Consider the following 19,402-nt stretch of genomic DNA (forward strand, 5'->3'; position numbering starts at 1 on the left):
GCCCGCTCTCCCTCCTCCCTCCCTGTCCCTTTCTTCCTTTTCTTTTTTAATTCCTCTTTCTTCTCCCCCTCCTCTCCTTTCCTCGCACCGCTATGTCCCACTTGCTCTTAAAGGGATAGTGCTTCCTCTCTGAACTCCCCCTCTCATTTCCGCCTCTCTCGCGCGCTCTGTCCTCTCCTCCCTTGTCCTTCCTCTCTGGTATTTGTTGGCCGACACTAAATGCTCCACCGTGTTTTTTTCCACACACAGTGTAGTGACTCTCCATTGACGCGGATATGACAGACGCATCTTAAAGGGCAGTGCACACAGTCTGTTCATAACAATAATGATGTCACACACACACACAATGGACGAGGATTCCTGAGCCTTACATCTACACAGATGAGGAACCTAATTCACAATGGATATTATATTATACAGCGATATGAAGTATGCAGCAATTAATCAAGTAATAATTGACTGTTACTTTTATTAATAACTGATTGTTTTTTTTTTTCATTTAGATGATGTTTGTAACTGATTGATGTTTGGGTCACTGATGGTGATAAACATTGATACTGCTCACTCACTCTTACACACCAAAATCCATAGAGAAAATCATTGATTTTTACATCCCAGCACACATGAGTTGTTGATTCACTGCTGCCTTAATCTGAAGGTTCACAGATTATTTTGTAACTTTTGTGTTTGGAATCATATTTGGATTTGCCTTAGTGATTAGTGATTACTGCATGCTCAAAATGTCAATTTCCCCTATGGACTTTGGTGTGGGAGAGTGAGCGGATAACAAACAGCAGTTTCCATTTGGAAAAGGCTGGCTAACAGTGAGATAACATGGCAAACCTATATAACCTTCTGTTACGTAGCTAAAATGAGTTTTGTGTGTGTGTGTGTGTGTGTGTGTGTGTGTGTGTGTGTGTGTGTGTGTGTCCGGTCTGTATCTCAGGCTGATTCTCAGTGCAGGGGACATGCACAGTAATGACAATAAACAATAATCACAATAATTGAACAATTTTTCAACATTTTAAAAAACTTATCCATTTATATTGAAAATGCTCTGATGGCTACATTCACATTCCAGGCTCAAGTGGCCTAGATTTTCTTTCTTTATTTCCTGCTCATATGTGACTCAGTTCTGATGTGTGTTTTTTTAATTTAGATTTTGATCACTTTCATATGGTGTCCGAATCAGAAATGAAAACATCAGATTCCACATGGCAATCAACAAATCAATTTATCAAGAAAAAATAAAGTTGTAGACCTTGTAAACAATAAACATCTGATTGATTAATGATTAGTTGATGGAATTATAGAATTAACATTTATTTGGCAACTTTTATGTATTGATTATAGATCAACATAAATGCAAATGGTGTTTTGTTTTTTGTTGCTGTTTATGTTGGTTTTAATGTCAAAACCACCTAAAGATTCTTTAATTTTATTATTATTATTATTATTACTTTTCCAGCTCTGTAAACTGAATATCTTTGCTTCAACCCTGTAATTACTAAGTAAAGTACATAAAATCCAGACGTGTTAATGTGTTAATATCAATTTATTATCTTTTTTATTAATTTTTATTTTTTTATTAATTTTGAAATCACTCACTTCTTTTTTTCCCGGTACATGTGTCAAGACCCTTCCTCCTTTTCAAGCTTGGAAGTGCTTGATTTGAATATTTCATCAGGATTTCACCCCCCACCCTCCAACCCAACAACCAAGTGGGGAAAAGTGAAATTGGACAAAAAAAACTCTCTATGAGCCCGTGTTGCTTTTGCTTCTTCGTCATCATCTTCATCACAGCCATTATGAAGCAGGGAGGAAGTGGGCCTCCCTGATACAGCCTCTGATACTGTCAACAACCCACCAACAAACACGAGCACAATTATTTCATGTTCCCCAACCCACCAAATTTAGTTTATACAAGGAGTTTATGCATGCACTGAGATTCCAACCAAGCATAATGTAGTAGGTTATACAGGGAATTGTCTTGAGCTGGTGTTTCTGAGTCATACAAACAGTAGGGTGATTATCCTTTTTTTCTTCCAATGCAATAGTATTAACAATAAGGATTAACAAACAAAATAATAAACAAAAAAGGTCCACTTATTTCTGATCTCCTTCAAGTAAATGGCAGCTCACAGGGCAAACATCTGGGCGTCATGTTCATCCTGGTGTTTGTGTGTGTGTGTGAGGACGTGCTGCAGCGGTCGCTCAGTCAAAGCCCGTCCTCTCACTTCTTCTTCAGTCTCTTCACACACTCCCTGCATGCTGTACCTCAGCACTCCCACATTCCCTGTGTGTAAAACGTATCCCTGAACTGAAAACAGTTAAAGGTCCAGTGTGTAAAATGTATAGGTGAAGTTGCATGTTACAGCTTCTAAGTGTGTTGGACTATCTACGTAGCCTTCAGTTAGCATCACAACTCAAAAGAGGTGTAGTATGTCCATTGTGGGGCTACTGGAAAAATACCTTATACAATGGACCTTTAAATAAATAGGGGGGGAAAAAATGTTTACATTCCTGTGGCCAATATTTTTTTTCTCTACATAAGAGTCCAGAGGAAGAGGTAAGAGTTCATGTGAAGAGTAGGATGTTGTGGGAGTCTCTATTAAAATTCACTTGTTTTGTTGTCTTGAAAAAAGAAGTGTCAATATAACCAGACTTTACAGCTTGACACACATACATTTACCATTAACGATTATTAACAACCCCTTATTAATAATCATTAATTCCTGGAACACACATACTATACCTGACAATGCAAATTTTTTTTGTCATTGTCATGTATATATATATATATATGTATATATATATACATATATATATATATATATACAGTTGGGTTTTTTCAGTCAAAAGCGGGAGAAGGGGAACATGATTACAACAACAATTACATCAGGATTAGTTATGGTAATATTGACACCAATAAAAAGAAATGCTGTCAGGATCTTTGTTGCTCTAAACCTTTGAATTCAATACTTGTTTGAATATAAAAAAAAAACTACTAGTTATCTTTGTGACGCTGTAAAACCAAACGACTTGATTTTCTTCGTAATATTCCCCATAAATATGTACAGTAAAGATCACTAAAAAAGTGACGTGAGACTGGGACAGGTACAGCACACTTAAAAAGTGTTTGGTCATGTTAACAAATGTTTCTACTGTACATCTATTTCATGCATCGGCGTGAGACACCTGTTATTTAAATACTCAATATGTCATGGATCCTAAAAAGATTTTTTTCAGTTTTTCACGTGTACATTAATGTTTCTCCTCATCCCTGCTGAGCTAACAGTCTCTCAAAACATTCTGTGTTTGAAATCATCCAATAAACACTCTTGGTGGTATAACATCACTATAAGAACCCCTTAAAGGCATTGGTGATGATCCAAGAAACTCATTTTTGTGTTCTTTTTTTTTTACATACAAACAAAAAAAACATTGAGTGTTGCAAATCAATAAAGTATTTTCCAGTCTCCGCCGGGCTGGAAACTCAAATGACCCAGCTTTTGTGATTCTCCCCTCTTTTTTTCCTTTCAGGAGCTGCGAGTGCTTGCCAGATAATATCTAGACACTACAGACTACATAAGTATGTACACAATGCAAAAACAACCACACATTATTCCCCTTTTTCTTCTTCCCCCCTGTCCTCTCTCTTTCTCCATTCCATTGTAGAACATCATAGAAAAGGACATGGCTGCCGTCCTCTGTCTGCAGCTCTGGGAGGAATACAATTCTGAATGTCTTTTCACACATTCCTATTTGATTTTTTTTACAGGCTGTAACAAAGATAAAAAGAGTACACACAAACGTTTCCTTTTTTCCCCAAGCCTAACATCACCTACAGGTCCTCCCTCCCTTTTTTTATATACCTTTGAGAATGGGAGAAAAGCTCTGGACCCACCCTGAGTCTAAAGACCAGGCTGCAGCTCAGTAAAGTTGGGCTACATCTACACCGTTCCATTTTCATTTAAAAACAAATCCATTCTGCTGCTGATTCATCTGCTATCATACTAGCCTGACAAAGGTTGAAAATAACACTAGCTCCACATGTGCACACTGTTTCTGCTAAGTTTTCTAAAACATCTTTGTCCACATGAAAACACAAACACCCACTGTTAGGTGCTGTCAAAAGCATGCCAAGTCACCAGGTGGCGATATAACTGTAAAGACTTGTTGGCCAATCAGGAGAGATAAACAAAATGACAAAAATAACATACACAGAAAAATATATATTTTTTTTTAAATTTGGTTCAATTTGTAGTCAAAACTCAGAATTTCCAAGTTTCTGAGGTTGAACTTCCAATTCTGACACTTGCAGCAACCTCACCAACCCAGACATGGGATTCAAGATGGCTGCCACCATAAAAACACTGCTACTTTTACCATTAATAGCACTTTTGTTGACTAAATCAGTCGTACACATAGTACTGTTCAGCTGTGTAGAACTGTTCAACCGTGTCGGGATGCTACGCTATTTTTGCGTGCAAAATACCACATAGAGCATCGTTACTGACTGGTGTTGCTAACAAGGGTTAAAACTCCAGTAAGTAATGCTAACACTAGCACACGTTTGGCCATGTCTGACACCAAGCATTTCATGAGTCACCTCATTGTGAATAAACCTGATTGTATGCCGACATCAAACACCACCTTTGCATTTTGTGTAGAAACCAATACACTACTTTGGGAAAACAATGAGTCTCTCTTTTGCACTGGCATAAGCTGTCACTTATTTTTGTCGTCATCATCTTCCTCATTGTTTTTGGCTTTATGATAACTTTTAATTTCTTATCTTCGTCATTATTCTGTCTCTGTGATTGCATACATTGTAATGGGTCATTCTACGAAAACATGTCATTTTGTGTCCCTCACACAAAACTACCCATATAATCTGTAATATTCAAATGTTTTGTTGGTATGATATGGTAAACAAATAATCTTCATTTTAAATATTCATACATTGATACTTTCAAAGAATTTTAAAGATTTATGTATTGTATACCTGTAATATGGAAAAAATGGCTGTCCCTCGGTTACATTTCGTCTATTGCAACAGGCTTTAAGAGGGGATAAATCAAATTATCTAAAAATATTTTAATTTATGAAAAGCCTCGTTTGTTAGTTAACATATGACATTTCTGTTTTTATTCTTAACCTTTTTGGAATATTGAAAAAAATAACCCAGTCGTCAAATCTGTTACTGTCAAACCTGTTACTATTAACCCTGTACCTGCCATGTTCCCTTGTTTATTGTGTCCAAACCAGAATTATTCATACAATACATAATTATTCATCTTATTTATATTGAGAACAGCATGTTTTGTCCCTAAATAAGTTTGTAATCTTATTATAATATGTTTATAGCATATTAATACCGTTGTGTATTGACCTGATATAGTACAGTCTTCATTAAATCATTAAAATATGTTAAAATGTGAAATAACCTATTGTGAACAAGAAAAGTGATTTGATATGAATTTGTATTTTACATGCTTTTGTTAGGATGCCTCTGTCTGCAGCAAAAAAGCATGGAGGGTTTCCAAGGTACAATGTATAATGTTTTCAGTTGTTTCATGAAATCCATGTTTGGGTATATCATTTGTTGTTGTAATTGCTTTGGAGATTACTCATGCCCCGTTGAGTATATAGGATAAGATTTTTAAAAAGATACATTTTTCATGATTTTTCCTTAAAAACTAACATACAGTGGCTTGGCTGATATGCATTTGAGCATATCCATTCATATAAATCACATGTATTACTTGTTATTTTCATTTCTAAACACCCATCCATCCATTATCTACCGCTTTATCCTCCACCAGAGGGTCGCTGGGGGTGCTGTGCCAAAATACCAGATTTATTCTGAAGTGAATACTTAATACTTTAAATACAATTTGGTGTTGGTAACGCGATTGACAAATCACTGTGCATGATTGATTATTTCAGGAAATAAATTAATAAATAAGATGAGGTTTTTCTGACAGGTAAGAGTCTACTTAAACCAAATAAGTCCTTAAACACAATAAAAATAATACTTAAAAAATCGGATTTTCAGAATGCAAAATGGTACCTTTTCGTAGAACGACCCTAATGTATACTAATCAAATAAAACGTTTTATGTTAAGTAATAAGTTTGTACACAGCACATGCTCAACATCGTCTTCATCAGTTTTAGCAGCTCTACAGCACCACTTATAGGCTTGGCATATGTACTACAGCGTTTAGAGTGGTTTTGGGAGGTTTCGTGCAGATCATGACATTTCCTGAAAGGATGCCATGTTTATGGAACAATAAAGAAGAGGACTGTTTATATTTCGTTCTGTTTCCATGGGGATAGGGCCAAAAAAATCCCTGTTTTCCCTGTTTATGCATATACACTATGTGAAATTCTTCAACCTGGCAGGAATTTTCGGAAATGTGCGCCTTCGGAGAGTAAATGTACGTTTTCAAAAAGTACCTACTGACATGTGGGTTTGGTCTGAACGGGCATAAACCTTGGGAAAGGATGACACAGTTACTCCCATTCGCTTCCTGTTTAATTTATATCAGCCAAAACTATCAGCTGTAAATGAAAAACTGTTAACACTTCAGTTATCTGTCCAGTAACAGAAATCCTTGCCCTGACATCAACATTGGAAAAATGTTTCAAAACTAAGAAAACAACTGCAGAGGAGAGAATCAGCAAACTGTTTAAAGCGGCAGCAACATGCCAAGTATACCTGAATGGTCATATTATAATTGTTTTCAGTGTGTTAGTACGGATTCAGATGGATGCATTTAAAATAGAAATATTGTTTTCAAATGAAAACACAGTAGTAGTATGGATGTAGCCCCAGTTTGCCTTCTGGTTTTATGGAAGAGGAAACAGTAATATCCCAGAATCCTCTGCATATTAGCTGTTCTGAGAGCTGACATCCTTCCAAGAAAGAACACTTGAGGCAAACTGAGAATATTGAGATGCAACCTGTGATAGCTACCATCCTAAACCCCTCCCTCCCTTCCATCTGCCGTCTAAGAGTAAGAGAGGTGTGAGCCGTTAGAGATGTGTGAAGTGACTGAGGTGCTGCGGCTCAGAACACCATCACTGCCCCCGGCGACTCCAGGTCCCCCTCCAGACGCCGTCCTCCTCAGAGGCTGGGGACTATTCCTCAGCGCCATCAGACTAGGGGCACCACGCACACCCAGCCCGCCGCCACCATATATCCCACCCTGCGAGGAGGAGGAGGATGAGGAAGAGGAGGAGGGGCCAGAGATTGAGGGAGGGGCAGGTGGTGGGGGAGGTAGCATGGCAAGGGACTGAGAGGAGGAGCGTGAGGGCAGGTGATGGGAGAAGGGCAGGGGGTGTGGGTGGGCCAGGTCACCGCCGGAGCCTCGCACTCCGGCCCACTCCCGCTCCCTCTCCTTCTCCCGCTCCCTATCTCGATCTCGATCCCGCTCCCGCTCACGGTACAGCTGTGGTGTGCTCTGGTGGTGGTAGTGCTGGGGCAGGTGGTGCCGCTGGTGGTGGGAGGAAGACGAGGACGAGGAGGAGGAAGAGGAGGCAGAAGAGCGGGATGAGTGATGCACCTCCCTCCCATCCCGGACCAACCCGAGGGCCATTCCCAGGCCATGGGAGGAAGAAGATACTTCACTCCTGCGGTCGCCTCCACTGCTGCTGCTGCCAATGCCGCTGCTGCTGCTGCTGCTGCTGTTGTGGCTGCGGCGGGAGTGCTGCTGCAGTGCCGGCATGTTCTGTGGGTGCATGCCGTGGCTCCAGTGGCCGGCAGAACGGGAGCTGGGGGCAGGGGCGTTGGAATAGCCCTGCTTGGGATAGGCCTCACTCGGGATGCCAGTCAGTGCCAAGTTGCTGAAGCCCAGACGCATGCTCTCCGAGTCAAAGGCCTCGATCTCACTGGCCTGTCTCTCCAGAAGCGTGCGGATACGCTCAGAGCGTTCGTTCTGCAGCGACAGCATCTCCTCCTCGATCTGGAAGCAGAGCAGCAGATCATGTCTCACTTTTCTGTATAACATCACAGAAAGTAAACATAAACGGTTCATGGTTAGTACTAAAGGTTCAATCTTGACCTTGAGAACAACTCTAGCCTTGCTAACGCCAGACCACATTTCAGTCTCATTTGAGATTGAATATAAGTTTAAGGAAAATGTGTAGTGAACAAACGTAGACGAAAATGCCTTTGCAATTGGATAGACCTACAACCAATCAGACCAATGATCAGGATGACGTATGCTGAAAACAAGTCAAGAATCATGCATGTTGTAGTTTTCTAGAACCAATGGCTTTCCAGTAATGACGTCTAATGACTTTTGACTAGCCTGGCTAACGTCAGACTGCACCTCACCCAGACTAAGCAACAGCCAAAACCAAAGACAGCTGCTCAGTGGCCGCCATGTTGGATAGGTATAACCTGCTTCTCTGCTGTCATCATGTTAAGCTGCAGTTGGACAAAATGGCACACTTGCCAGATTTTCTGCAGAGTGAAACCAAATCACTGGCAGAACTATGGTTGTATGACATACTGACCCAGTCACCACTCACTGAACTGTGTGCTGCTGGTGTATTGAACCAGCCTCCTAGTGTGGCTGCCATCAGGGACACAAGTAATGACTGATATTAACCACAAGTCAAAGCTCACTTTAAAATATGAAAATGATCTTGCTGTTAGAGCCTTTTCCAAGTGGGAACTTATAAACCGCTCATTCTCCCACACCAAAGTCCATTAACAAAAGTGGTGCTTTTAGCTTGCTGGGCACAGCAGCTACTGGTCTACTTGTTTGGTATGTTTGTGTACCTTAGGTAAATCTAAACAAAGGTCTTCAAACACCAAAGTTACAAAAGAACATACTGTATCTAAAATCACTGATTTTCTCGATGGACTTTGTTGGGGGAAGTCGACAGTTTACAAAGCAACACAAATGTCAATGTTCCAGTCAGAGACAAAGCAATGAACACATTCTCAAGATATTATCTGTTGTAGATTTTGGTAGCTGAGCCGTTTTGCGTGGCTAAAATCAGTTGTTCCTTGTGTCCCTGCTGGCATGTTGGCCATGTTTTGTCTCAGACAATGCAGTGAGGACTGATTTTATGTCAGTAACTTATACAAATTCACTTAAATTAACCTTAAATATTCCTATAAGTTACCCCCTTTTTCCTCTGATAAGGCTGTGTGACTTGATTGAAAGAGGACAACTATTTTTGAAGGTAACAAACATGAAAGGTCCTTAAAGTGAAGCTCTGCTGCCAAACATCATTGAAGGCTCTGTGGTCTTTTGTTGAGGTCTGAATGTATGAGCAGGAATCTACATGTTAATATTAAAAGCTAACAGTTTTAACACCAGCAGCTGTGCGTTACCTTACTTTGAAATCCAGTTTGCAGTCTTCTCAGCCTAAATCAAATTCTAAAACTCACCAAATCCTTGCACAACATTTTAAGGAGATTGTCTTGATTCTGACCCTCTGTTCTAACAAGGCGCGGCGGATGGAGACCCTCTGCTCCAGGTCCTTGACCTCCCTCTCATGCTGTGTGTCAGTGTGGATCTTGATCTTGCTCTGGTAGGCGTTCAGCAGCTCCAGCTCCTGCTGCAGCTGCATCCGCAGCACCTTGTACTCCGCTTCCTGAGTTTCATCCAGTCGCAGCTAAAAGACCAGAAACAGCAAGCAGTGTGATGAGAATTTTTTTTTTGCATGACTGAATCGGTGTTGGTAAAGACAGAGATAAAGAAATACGAGAGGAAGATGCACAGGAGAGAAGAGGAGGGGATCAGGAGTGTGAAGTGTCAGTGGAACTCATGTTTGATCAGTGTGAGTGCAAGTCACTGTAAATATTCAGCCCATTCTGTATTCTGACTACTTCATGTATAAACTGAATAGCCTATTCTATTTTTAAAATCTTAACAATCAATATATTCTTCATTGCACAATTGTAAATGTGGAAATTAATGTTTGTTATTTATTTATTACTTTACTGTAACAATGCAATGCAATTTCAATGCATTGTCGAATCACTGAGTCATCGGTTTTTTAACATGCGCATGTTACTGAAGAGGAAATTCAAAGGAAGGGCTGAAGTTCTACCTGGAACCATTTGCTTCTTTATAAAAAAGGTTCTACCTGGAGCCAAAAATGGTTCTATGAGAACAAGCCAAAGAACTTTATATGGTTCTACTTAGCACTTTTATTTCTATTGTTGTTTGTTGCTCAATTTTACACACTGTAACTTCAAGATATCATGGACTTCTCATAAATGGTAGGCTTCGATTTTTTTTGTTAAGTGGCTAAAGTTAATTTTTCCTTGTGTCCACACTGGCACCCATGTTTTCAATGAAGGGGATGTGGACAGTGTAGTCAGAGCTCACTGTGTGTCAGTACTAAGGCTAAATGATTTTGAATCAATATCTAATTGTGCGATTATTTTGACAGGAATTGCGATATGCAAAATGTGTTATGGTCTGAAGAACACTGCAAATCACCAAAAGAACACCACATCCATAGTGAAGCATGCTAGTGGCAGCATCATTTTCTTCGACTGGAACTGGGACTTTCGTCAAGGTGGGTGGAATGATGAACAGTTCCAAATGTCAGCCAATGTTGGCACAAAACCTTCAGGCTTCTGCTACAAAGACTGCACAACAATAAGCATACATCCAAAACCAGAAGAATACTAATGTTTTGGGATGGCCCAGCCAGAGATTGAAACTCTGTGGGATGATGTGAAGAGGGCTGTGCACAGGAGATGCCCTGGCAATCCCACAGATTTGGAGCATTTTGGCAGAGAAGTGAAGATGTGCCATGCTGATAGACTCCTACCAAAAAAGACGGTAATACCTTCAACAAGGAAACCTTTTGATTTTATTACATAACTATCCGGGTGTGCACACTAATGCAACTGCATTATTTTTCCCCCAGTTTGTTTTTAAAGGTCATAGGTCACATTAAAGGAGGAAAAAGTTCTGAAATGATTTATCTTTGTCTCATGTTTTACATCACAAACACCTGGCACCTGATGTCAGACTTTTTATACCCACTGTAATTGCAAGCTTCAATGCATATTTTACCAATAAATGTAACAGTTTATGTATTAATTAAATGGTCATATACAAATTATTGGTAAATAACATAAAAGGCTAACAGTCTAATATTTCAAAATGTTGATGAATTGTTGGATTAACATGACCTGTCTCCATGATTTATCATTTCTTTATTTAAAATGCATATATGTGTATATTGTGTCCTGAGGACTGAGTTTAATCAGTGTGTTGGAAACTGTCCCACAGAGATTTGAGTGCAGCAGTCGTACACATAAACAAGGGCATGAGAGATTTGGATTTGTGACGTGCTGCCATGTGAGGCAATTACACTCACATAGAATGTTCTGTCCCAGACGAGAACCAGACATTTTGTTTCGTAACATCTTCCTGTTGCGTTTATTTGCTCTACATTCCCCCATAACAACTGATATGACACGGTCAGGCCTCTTCTCCAGCTCACAGGGACACAGGAGCTGCCTCATTTGGTCAGTTTGTGTCACTGAGGTGACTTTGAATAAAATATTTCAAAGTCATGAAATACACATTTGAACTTACTGATGGAGGCAGCAGTGGATGTGTGCTGTGATGCAAAATGACCGATTTTCTCTGTGGACTTTGGTGCAGGGAGTAAGTGATTAATTACAGACCAGGAGGAGGCTGGTAGGCGAGCAGACAGGCAGGAGGGTCAGCGGGTGGACGGGCAGAAAGGGCCACCAGGCCGGCCACAGCAGTGGTGGTGGTGTGGTGCAAGTGTGAAGTGAATGACGTGTCCTTGCCTTACTCACAGCCTGTGTGGACAGCATGTCATTGATGGAGTGGTCATACTGCTCGGCCAGGATGGCCAGCTTACGCGTCTGCTCATCCTTCAGCCGCTTCAGCACGGCCTTGTGGTCCGACTTGGGCGTGTTCTCCAGCAGGTGGTTGCGCAGGGCCTTGTACTGACGGGTCTGGATCTTACACGTGTCCTGGAACTGCCGCTTGATCTGAAGCTCTTTGGACTGGAGGAGAGAGAGAAGGAGATATGGAAGCATCTGGACTTAAGAGCTCTAACACTTTAGATCAGGGGTTCTCAAAGTTTTGATACCTGAGGGCCAATTTAGGAACCCAACGTTGGACTGAGGGCCGCCAAAAGAAAAAAAACGGAAAAAAAACCAGAAAGAAATCCCATTTGTAATAATTTTAATGACCAGATTGTAGTGCTATAGTTAACACTTATTGGTCTGTATCCAGTAATGTCCAATAAACATTTAACAAGCTTAGTAGCTCCTGGATTAAAACTATCAACTGTAATTCATTGCGGGCCGCCAGAAATGTTTCTGCGGGCCGCCATTGGCCCCCGAAACACACAAACATTAAACATGCATACAACGCCATACAACTCCCACACTTAGGCCAGTCAGACCACCTCTCTCTGCTCCTCACCCCTACATAAACTCCTCTAAGAAGACGCAAAACTCCAGTAACCAAGACCATCACGACTTGGCCGGAGGATGCGTTTCCTCAACTACAGCACTGTTTCCAGCACACTGACTAGAGTGTTTTTGAACATCAGGACCTGACCGTACACACAGAGGCTGTACTGTCCTACATCAAGTTCTGTATGGGGAATGTGACAGTGGATAAACGTATCCAACTGTTCCCCAATCAGAAGCCCTGGATGAACAGCCAGGTCAAGACACTCCTCAAAGACCGCAACACTGCCTTCAGGTCTGGAAGCAGAGAACTGTACAACACTGCAAGAGCTGACTTGAATAGAGGAATCAGGAAAGCACAGAGCACAGGCAGAGGATTGAAAACCACCTCTCAAATAAAAACCCTCGTCAGGTGTGGCAGGAAATCCAGCAGATCATCACCAACTTCAGTGGACAGACCAACACAGGAGCGGACTCGAGCATCGCACTAGTGGAGAAGCTAAACTCCTTCTTCACACACTTTGAGACCCCTGCCCAACAGTCTGCAGACACACCACCCCAGCCCCATCCAGCTCCCTCCAACCACTGACCGTGCAGGCACATGAAGTGGAAGGGATGCTAAGCATGGTGAACCCCAGGAAAGCTTCTGGACCTGACGATGTTACAGGGAAGGTGCCCAAGGCCTGCGCCGCACAACTCTGCCAGGTCTTCACCACAATCTTCAACCTCTCCCTGACACAGTCCTCTGTCCCAGCTTGCCTGAAATCGGCAACCATCATCCCAGTTTCTAAAAAAACAACCTTCGTCAGTCACAAAGATGACCACCCAGTTGCACTCACACCCATCATCACCAAGTGCCTGGAGCGACTGGTCCTAACCCACATCAGAACCTGCCTCCCTCCCTGACCAGTTCGCCTACTGAGCAGTCGGGTCGACAGAGGATGCAATAGCCATCACACTCCACACTGCAATGAGCCATCCTGGAACACTGGGAGAGCTACGTCAGGATTCTCTTCATTGACCGCAGCTCAGCTTTTCACCTCTCATAGTCTGCTAACACCTCGTCTGTCATCAAGAAGGCACAGCAGCGTCTGCACTTCCTGAGAGTGCTCAGGGAGAGTAATATCTGTCAGAAGCTGCTGGTGACCTTCTACCGCTCTACCATCGAGAGCATCTTAACTTACTGCATCATTGTGTGGTTCTCCCACTGCACTGAGGCAGATAGGAAGAGGCTAAAGCAAGTGGTCAGGACAGCACAGAGGATCATAGGATGACCCCTTCCTTCCCTCAGAGACATTTACTCATCAGCAGAGCTGAGGCAATCACAAGAGGCAGTACCCACCCCGCACATCACCTCTTTGTATACATGTTTGTGTGAATAAAAATTCTGAAAAGGATTCTGATTCTGATCTGATTCTGAAGAGCTCCAGAACATGGAGGTGGACGTGCTAAATTCAGAAAGTCAGAGAGGAGAAAAAAGTCACTTTATGACGTCTCTGATGGTGAAAACATGAAAAAAGACATGATAGAAACATTTAGGTTATCAGCGTAGTTTTATCTGAAAGTTTGTTTTCTCTTAGCCTCTTCCTGTCTACACTTTTTGATGAATGAGTCTGATTTTTTTTTGTGATCACCCAAGTTTGTTCCCACTGAAAAATAAACTTTTGATAAATCGCCATCTCTTACAATGGGCAAAACTAAGTTTAATTTGTAACATGGTTTGGTCCCATTGAACAAGTTCAGATGTCTCAGGGACATCTTCACAGATAAGGATGAACGACGGTAATAGCTATAAGCAGTTCTGTACAGATCCAGAAATTCGTATTATTTTAATGTTGCCTTTAGTTTATTAAATGTTTTAGATTAATGACATTTTAGCAGAAAATCAAAATAACGCTGTAACGTCATGTGCACATTTTAAGGCTTAAAGCTGCAGTGTGTGACTCTTCCTTTGACATTGTTTTTATGCTGCATCTGAATAATAACTTCTTAATAACCTGCAAAAGGTGATCCTGGACAGAAAGGGAAGGAGGGAATTTAAAATAACTGTGTTTGAAAAATGTGTATTTCAGTTTGGGGATGAACTTGATGAGGACGATACACAAAGCACCAGTGTGTTACAGTTTAAATACAAATATACGTGTAGAGTATAGGTATATTAAATGTTCGATTATATGATATTTATATATATATATATATATATATATATATATATGTATATATATATGTATATACTGGCGACCTGTCCAGGGTGTACCCCTCCTATCGCCCTATGTCAGCTGAGATAGGCACAGCAGCCCCCAGGACCCTGCTGTGGAGGATAAAGCAGATGATGGATGGATGGCACTCTAAAGTAAACAGTCAGCTGAAGATAATGGCAGGGAAAGCTTTGTTGAGAGTGCCTCCATCCACGTTCAAACCAGAGTTTATGACCTTTGTTCTCTATGTTGTGAAGAAATAGAGAAATCCTGCACTTTTATTTTTTCATGGATGTTTTGTTTTCTTCAGTTATCATCAGATATTACGATGTATGGATAAATGATTGTGTTGTAATATATTGATTCTTACAGAATTGATGTATCGTGATGTTTGTGGTAATAGTATCTTAGATATAGTAGATAGAATAGTAGATTTCTGAGCCGCACGCTGCCTCCCTGTTATGTCCCTTTTGTTTCCTCTTAATTCTTGCATTACAGTTTTATGACATATTTTCACAATCCCTACAATTACATTATTATTACAATAAGGGCCCAGACAAATAATGAGTTGTTACCTAATGCTGTTATATAAGCATTTACTAACAGTTGATTGATGTTTTAACCAACCTCTTGTCCATGTTATTCAGGTTAATGAAGTTATCAATCGACATTATTCAGGGGTCTAGAGCTGCTGTTAATGTCAGTAATAAGTGACACTTAAAAATTACGCTTATATGTCTTTCTGTATTGAACATTTATAAAAGGTTTCCATGTCTGTAAAAGTTGATCTTTTGTTTCCCTTACGCTTCATTACGCAACCATTATTTAAGCATATTTTACCTGTATTAATGCCCCTTGTAAAACATGAATCCCTTAACTATGACTTTATAAATGTATTGGAGTACAGAATAAGCATCTTAACCATAACTAATAATTTCTTAGCTTTATAATCCTTGAATAATCTGAATAACAATTATTACACTTCATTAATGCTCCTTTAAACAACCACAGATACTAAAAACCTGTGGCAGGCTTAAGTCAAGTCAAGACTTTTTAAGAATTTTTTTAGAAGACCGTAATGAATACAATTTAAGACCCATTTCAAATCCATACTGGCAAAAAAGTACAAAAGACATGAAGGAAAATTGGAGCCACAAATCTTTGAACTTGCAATTGGGCTTAGCTGTGGGCTTTCATTAAGTTTTCTCTGCTGCTATGCTAAGCTGTGACACACCACGGCGCGCGCACAGCACACTCGATAAAGTTACGTTATCACATCCTCAAAAATAAAAACATTTCAAAGCGAGACTGAAGTTTATGCGTGTTTTACATTAAAGTAACGTTAAAAGATTTTTAAGACCTTTCAAAATGTTATTTAAGACCTTTAATGAGATTTTAGGAGAATTTAAGACATTTTAAGGCCTTAAATTCAGATTATTAGATTTAAGACTTTTTAAGACCCCACGGATACCCTGTGTGGAACATTTTTTCCCACTTGACAACAAGGAACATTAATAAAGGGTAAAAATGATAAATAAATGCTTAAACAAATAATATTTAACACTTATTCAGTACTCACAGAAAGTTTGGATTACAAGTAGCTTTATAATCCTTAAATAATGTATGATAATAAAATTAAGACATAAATTAACAATAGTAAATGCTTATTACAACATTTACGATTGTTACTTAATGTAGCCCCTATTGTAAAGTGTTACCAAAATGTATTTTTCTTACTTTAACAGACTCAAATAAAAGGCTCAAATATAATTATAGAGTAATCATTAGTGTCCAAGAATGTATTTAAACCTCATGTGTTTGTTTGTGGGACTGAAACACAAGGAGGTTCACAGCAGATGACAACATAAATGATGACTGAATGAATAAATAAATGAATGAATGATACGGGAGGAATGATGAGGAACAAAATGGTGTAAGTAACATTTCTATAAAATCAGGTTTGTTGTCTGATCAGGGGAAAAGTAAAGAAATAAACAATGGAAACAAAAATCATAAAAACAAACAAGACAATGATTTTACACACAAAAGAATTTATTTTTTTATGTAAAGAAAGATTCTGGCAGTATGACAAAAGTAAAAATGTCTGCTTTTTGCAAGCACACATACAAGTCAAATGAATAAAGAGGACAACATGCAGTACTTGTCATGTAAATACTGCACAAATTAAATATATATATATAGAAAAAATGTGATATAACTCTGTGATAACTCAAACACAGACAGTTTCACAACAAAAACGGAATACAAACATGTAAACATACACAAGAACCAGGAATAACCAATACTGGAACAGAAATGTGAATCAATGGTTTGGAAAAATAAAAACTTACATTCAAATAATGACCTTTGTCAAATGCCAAAAATGTAAGTCACTCAAAAACAAGTGTTGTACATTTGTGTTGTGTTCTCCAGCATTTAGAAACACTGCACTGCTATAAATGACAACTGCACACTTTAACAAAGTGAGTTTGTACGAGGTACTGACAGATAATCAGTGACTGTTCTGAGAAGCAGCCTGAAGAGGCCCGTGCTCAGTGATAAACCAGCAGCCAGCAGAAACACAAGGACAATCTGACTCATTAATAGAGCTGGGCAATATCAGAACAAATCTTATGATATACTTTTTCATATAATTAGTTTTCACAATATAAATCAACTTTTCTGTAAGGCTGGGTGACATGTCTTAAAAATAATATCTGGATAGGTTTAGTCTTTAGCCCCGATATGTGAGATATATGTGGATATAAAGCTGTACCCAGGAGAGTGACAATATACTGTAAATACACTCTAAAATAAAATATATCTTAAAATAAACTCATTACATTTCAATTTAGATAATACCCACTTTGTTAAAGTAGTATTAGTAGTAAAGTGACTTTTTTTGTATTTATGAATTACTATTTTTGAATGAGAAATAGTAATTGTACTATTTACTATTTATGAATAAGTATTTCACAAATGTATTCAATATAATAAATATGACAATTATTAATGCAACAGGAAATGTCATCACAGAAATTGTTGTGGAAGAGTGAGAGTTTTCCAATTAGAAAAGGCTTTTTAAGTTGAGTTTGTGCTTGTGTCCCTGCTGCAGCCAGGATTTCACTGAAAGTCTCGAGCAGGTTCTCACTCAGTGGTAAAAACGCCTCATACGACCACATATGAATAAAGTGTTCTGTCCTTTTAAATTTGTCCTCAATTTTTTTACTTAAAAAACTCATTGAAAATACAGCTTCTACGTTTTATTCCATCCTGTGATCTCAGTGATCTGTTCTCCATATTTGGAATCATATTGAACTGATCTTTGAGACAGTGCTAAATCAAAAATACATACCTTCAGATACCTTCTTTCACATTCAGTAGTTTCATCAATCTTTGGACTTTTTTTATGATTGCATGTCTCAAAGGATTGTCTATGGCTTCATATAACCTAAGCTTAGCTCAAACATATAATATACTCAACAACAATATAAACGCACAAACTTGAAATGGTGAACAAAAATAGAATGTCATGACATTTGCTCAGATTCTTGATGCATTTGTTTATGGAATTATTTATGGAATATTTCAACTCACGAGGGTCATGGAGCATGGCAGAATGGTGGTCAATATGCGTGACCAGTACACAGACACTCCCCATGGTCTGGTCAATATAAGGGCACACCAAAATGTGGACTTTTGTCACTTGTCAATATGCCACAGATGTCACAAATCATGAGGGAGCGTGCCATTGGCATGCTGAGTGCTGGGTTGAGCGTTACAGCTGTGGCAGCACAACTGAATGTGCATCATTCCACAATCATTCCAGGCCACGATCAACAACCTGGTGACGTCCATGCGTCGCCGGTGTAGCGCTCTGCGTGAGGCTAATGGTGGACACACACACGTTATTGAAGTTTGTGAACTTGGATCATCGACCTCCATTGTGTTCTTCCTGCCATTACTCCAGGACTTTCATTTTGAAATGTATTCTAATGCTCGCAAATTAAAGCCACTTTATTGATAAAGTTGTACTGTTATTTTTCGATAGTTACTCTGTTTTGTCACAACAATAACTACAGGTTTTTCTTTGTGCGTTTATATTTTTGTTGAGTGTAACTTTATTGTACTACACATTTTAAAGCTGCTTTCTCCTGGCTGTGTTCAGATCACTTCACAACATTTGTTTTAACTACATACTCGACTGCTGCAGATTTTAGACGATTGATTGAAAAAAAAAAAAAATCTAAATGTTTACACAGTAAATCATTATATGATTATGCACAAAGCACAATAATAATATTTCTATCTAACTAGAATGTGGAAGATATTGATTCTCCTCGCTGTGAAGTTGGAGGAAATCTATGAAGTCATTTCTTGCAAACTTCCCCCTCTTTGCCTTTTGAACATGTAAACCATTTTTCAAATATCACATGACTAAAAGTGGTCCCAAATGTTTCTCACCTTCTTATTGCACTTCCATACTGAGAGCTAGTGTTGTTGAGCTCAGTGATGGCAGATTCAGCTTCAGCTTCAGAAGTGAACATACTGTATATGGCCTTGAAGCTAACATGCGACACTGTGATTGGTCTGAGCACTAAGATTAACAGTGTGCATCAGAGTGAGTGAGACCATCAGAAACAGAGACCACTATAAAGAAAAAGCAACCACAAAAACGGTCGTCAAAAATAACCATTAAAACATTTGTCTTACAAATTAATCGCAAAATAAAAAAAGTAAAGATTATGGAACTTTTACAAA

The 19,402-nt window shown here is 39.3% G+C and overlaps 1 protein-coding gene across 1 annotated transcript in view; it reads right to left on the reverse strand.

Moving 5' to 3' along the window:
- Positions 1-7,017: 7,017 nt before the first annotated feature.
- Positions 7,018-19,402, reverse strand: part of taok2b (TAO kinase 2b) — a gene marked incomplete at its 3' end in the record, with an annotated part of 45,772 nt that continues 33,387 nt past the window's right edge. Inside the window, exons 18-20 of the mRNA XM_083904191.1 lie at positions 11,817-12,029; positions 9,458-9,640; positions 7,018-7,971 (exon numbers count right to left, since the gene is read on the reverse strand). Of these exons, the coding sequence (XP_083760317.1) occupies positions 7,018-7,971; positions 9,458-9,640; positions 11,817-12,029 (1,350 nt within the window). The remainder of the gene's footprint in view (positions 7,972-9,457; positions 9,641-11,816; positions 12,030-19,402) is intronic.

The sequence above is a fragment of the Microchirus variegatus genome (assembly GCF_963457635.1).
Source record: "Microchirus variegatus genome assembly, chromosome: 17".
Taxonomy (NCBI): domain Eukaryota; kingdom Metazoa; phylum Chordata; class Actinopteri; order Pleuronectiformes; family Soleidae; genus Microchirus; species Microchirus variegatus.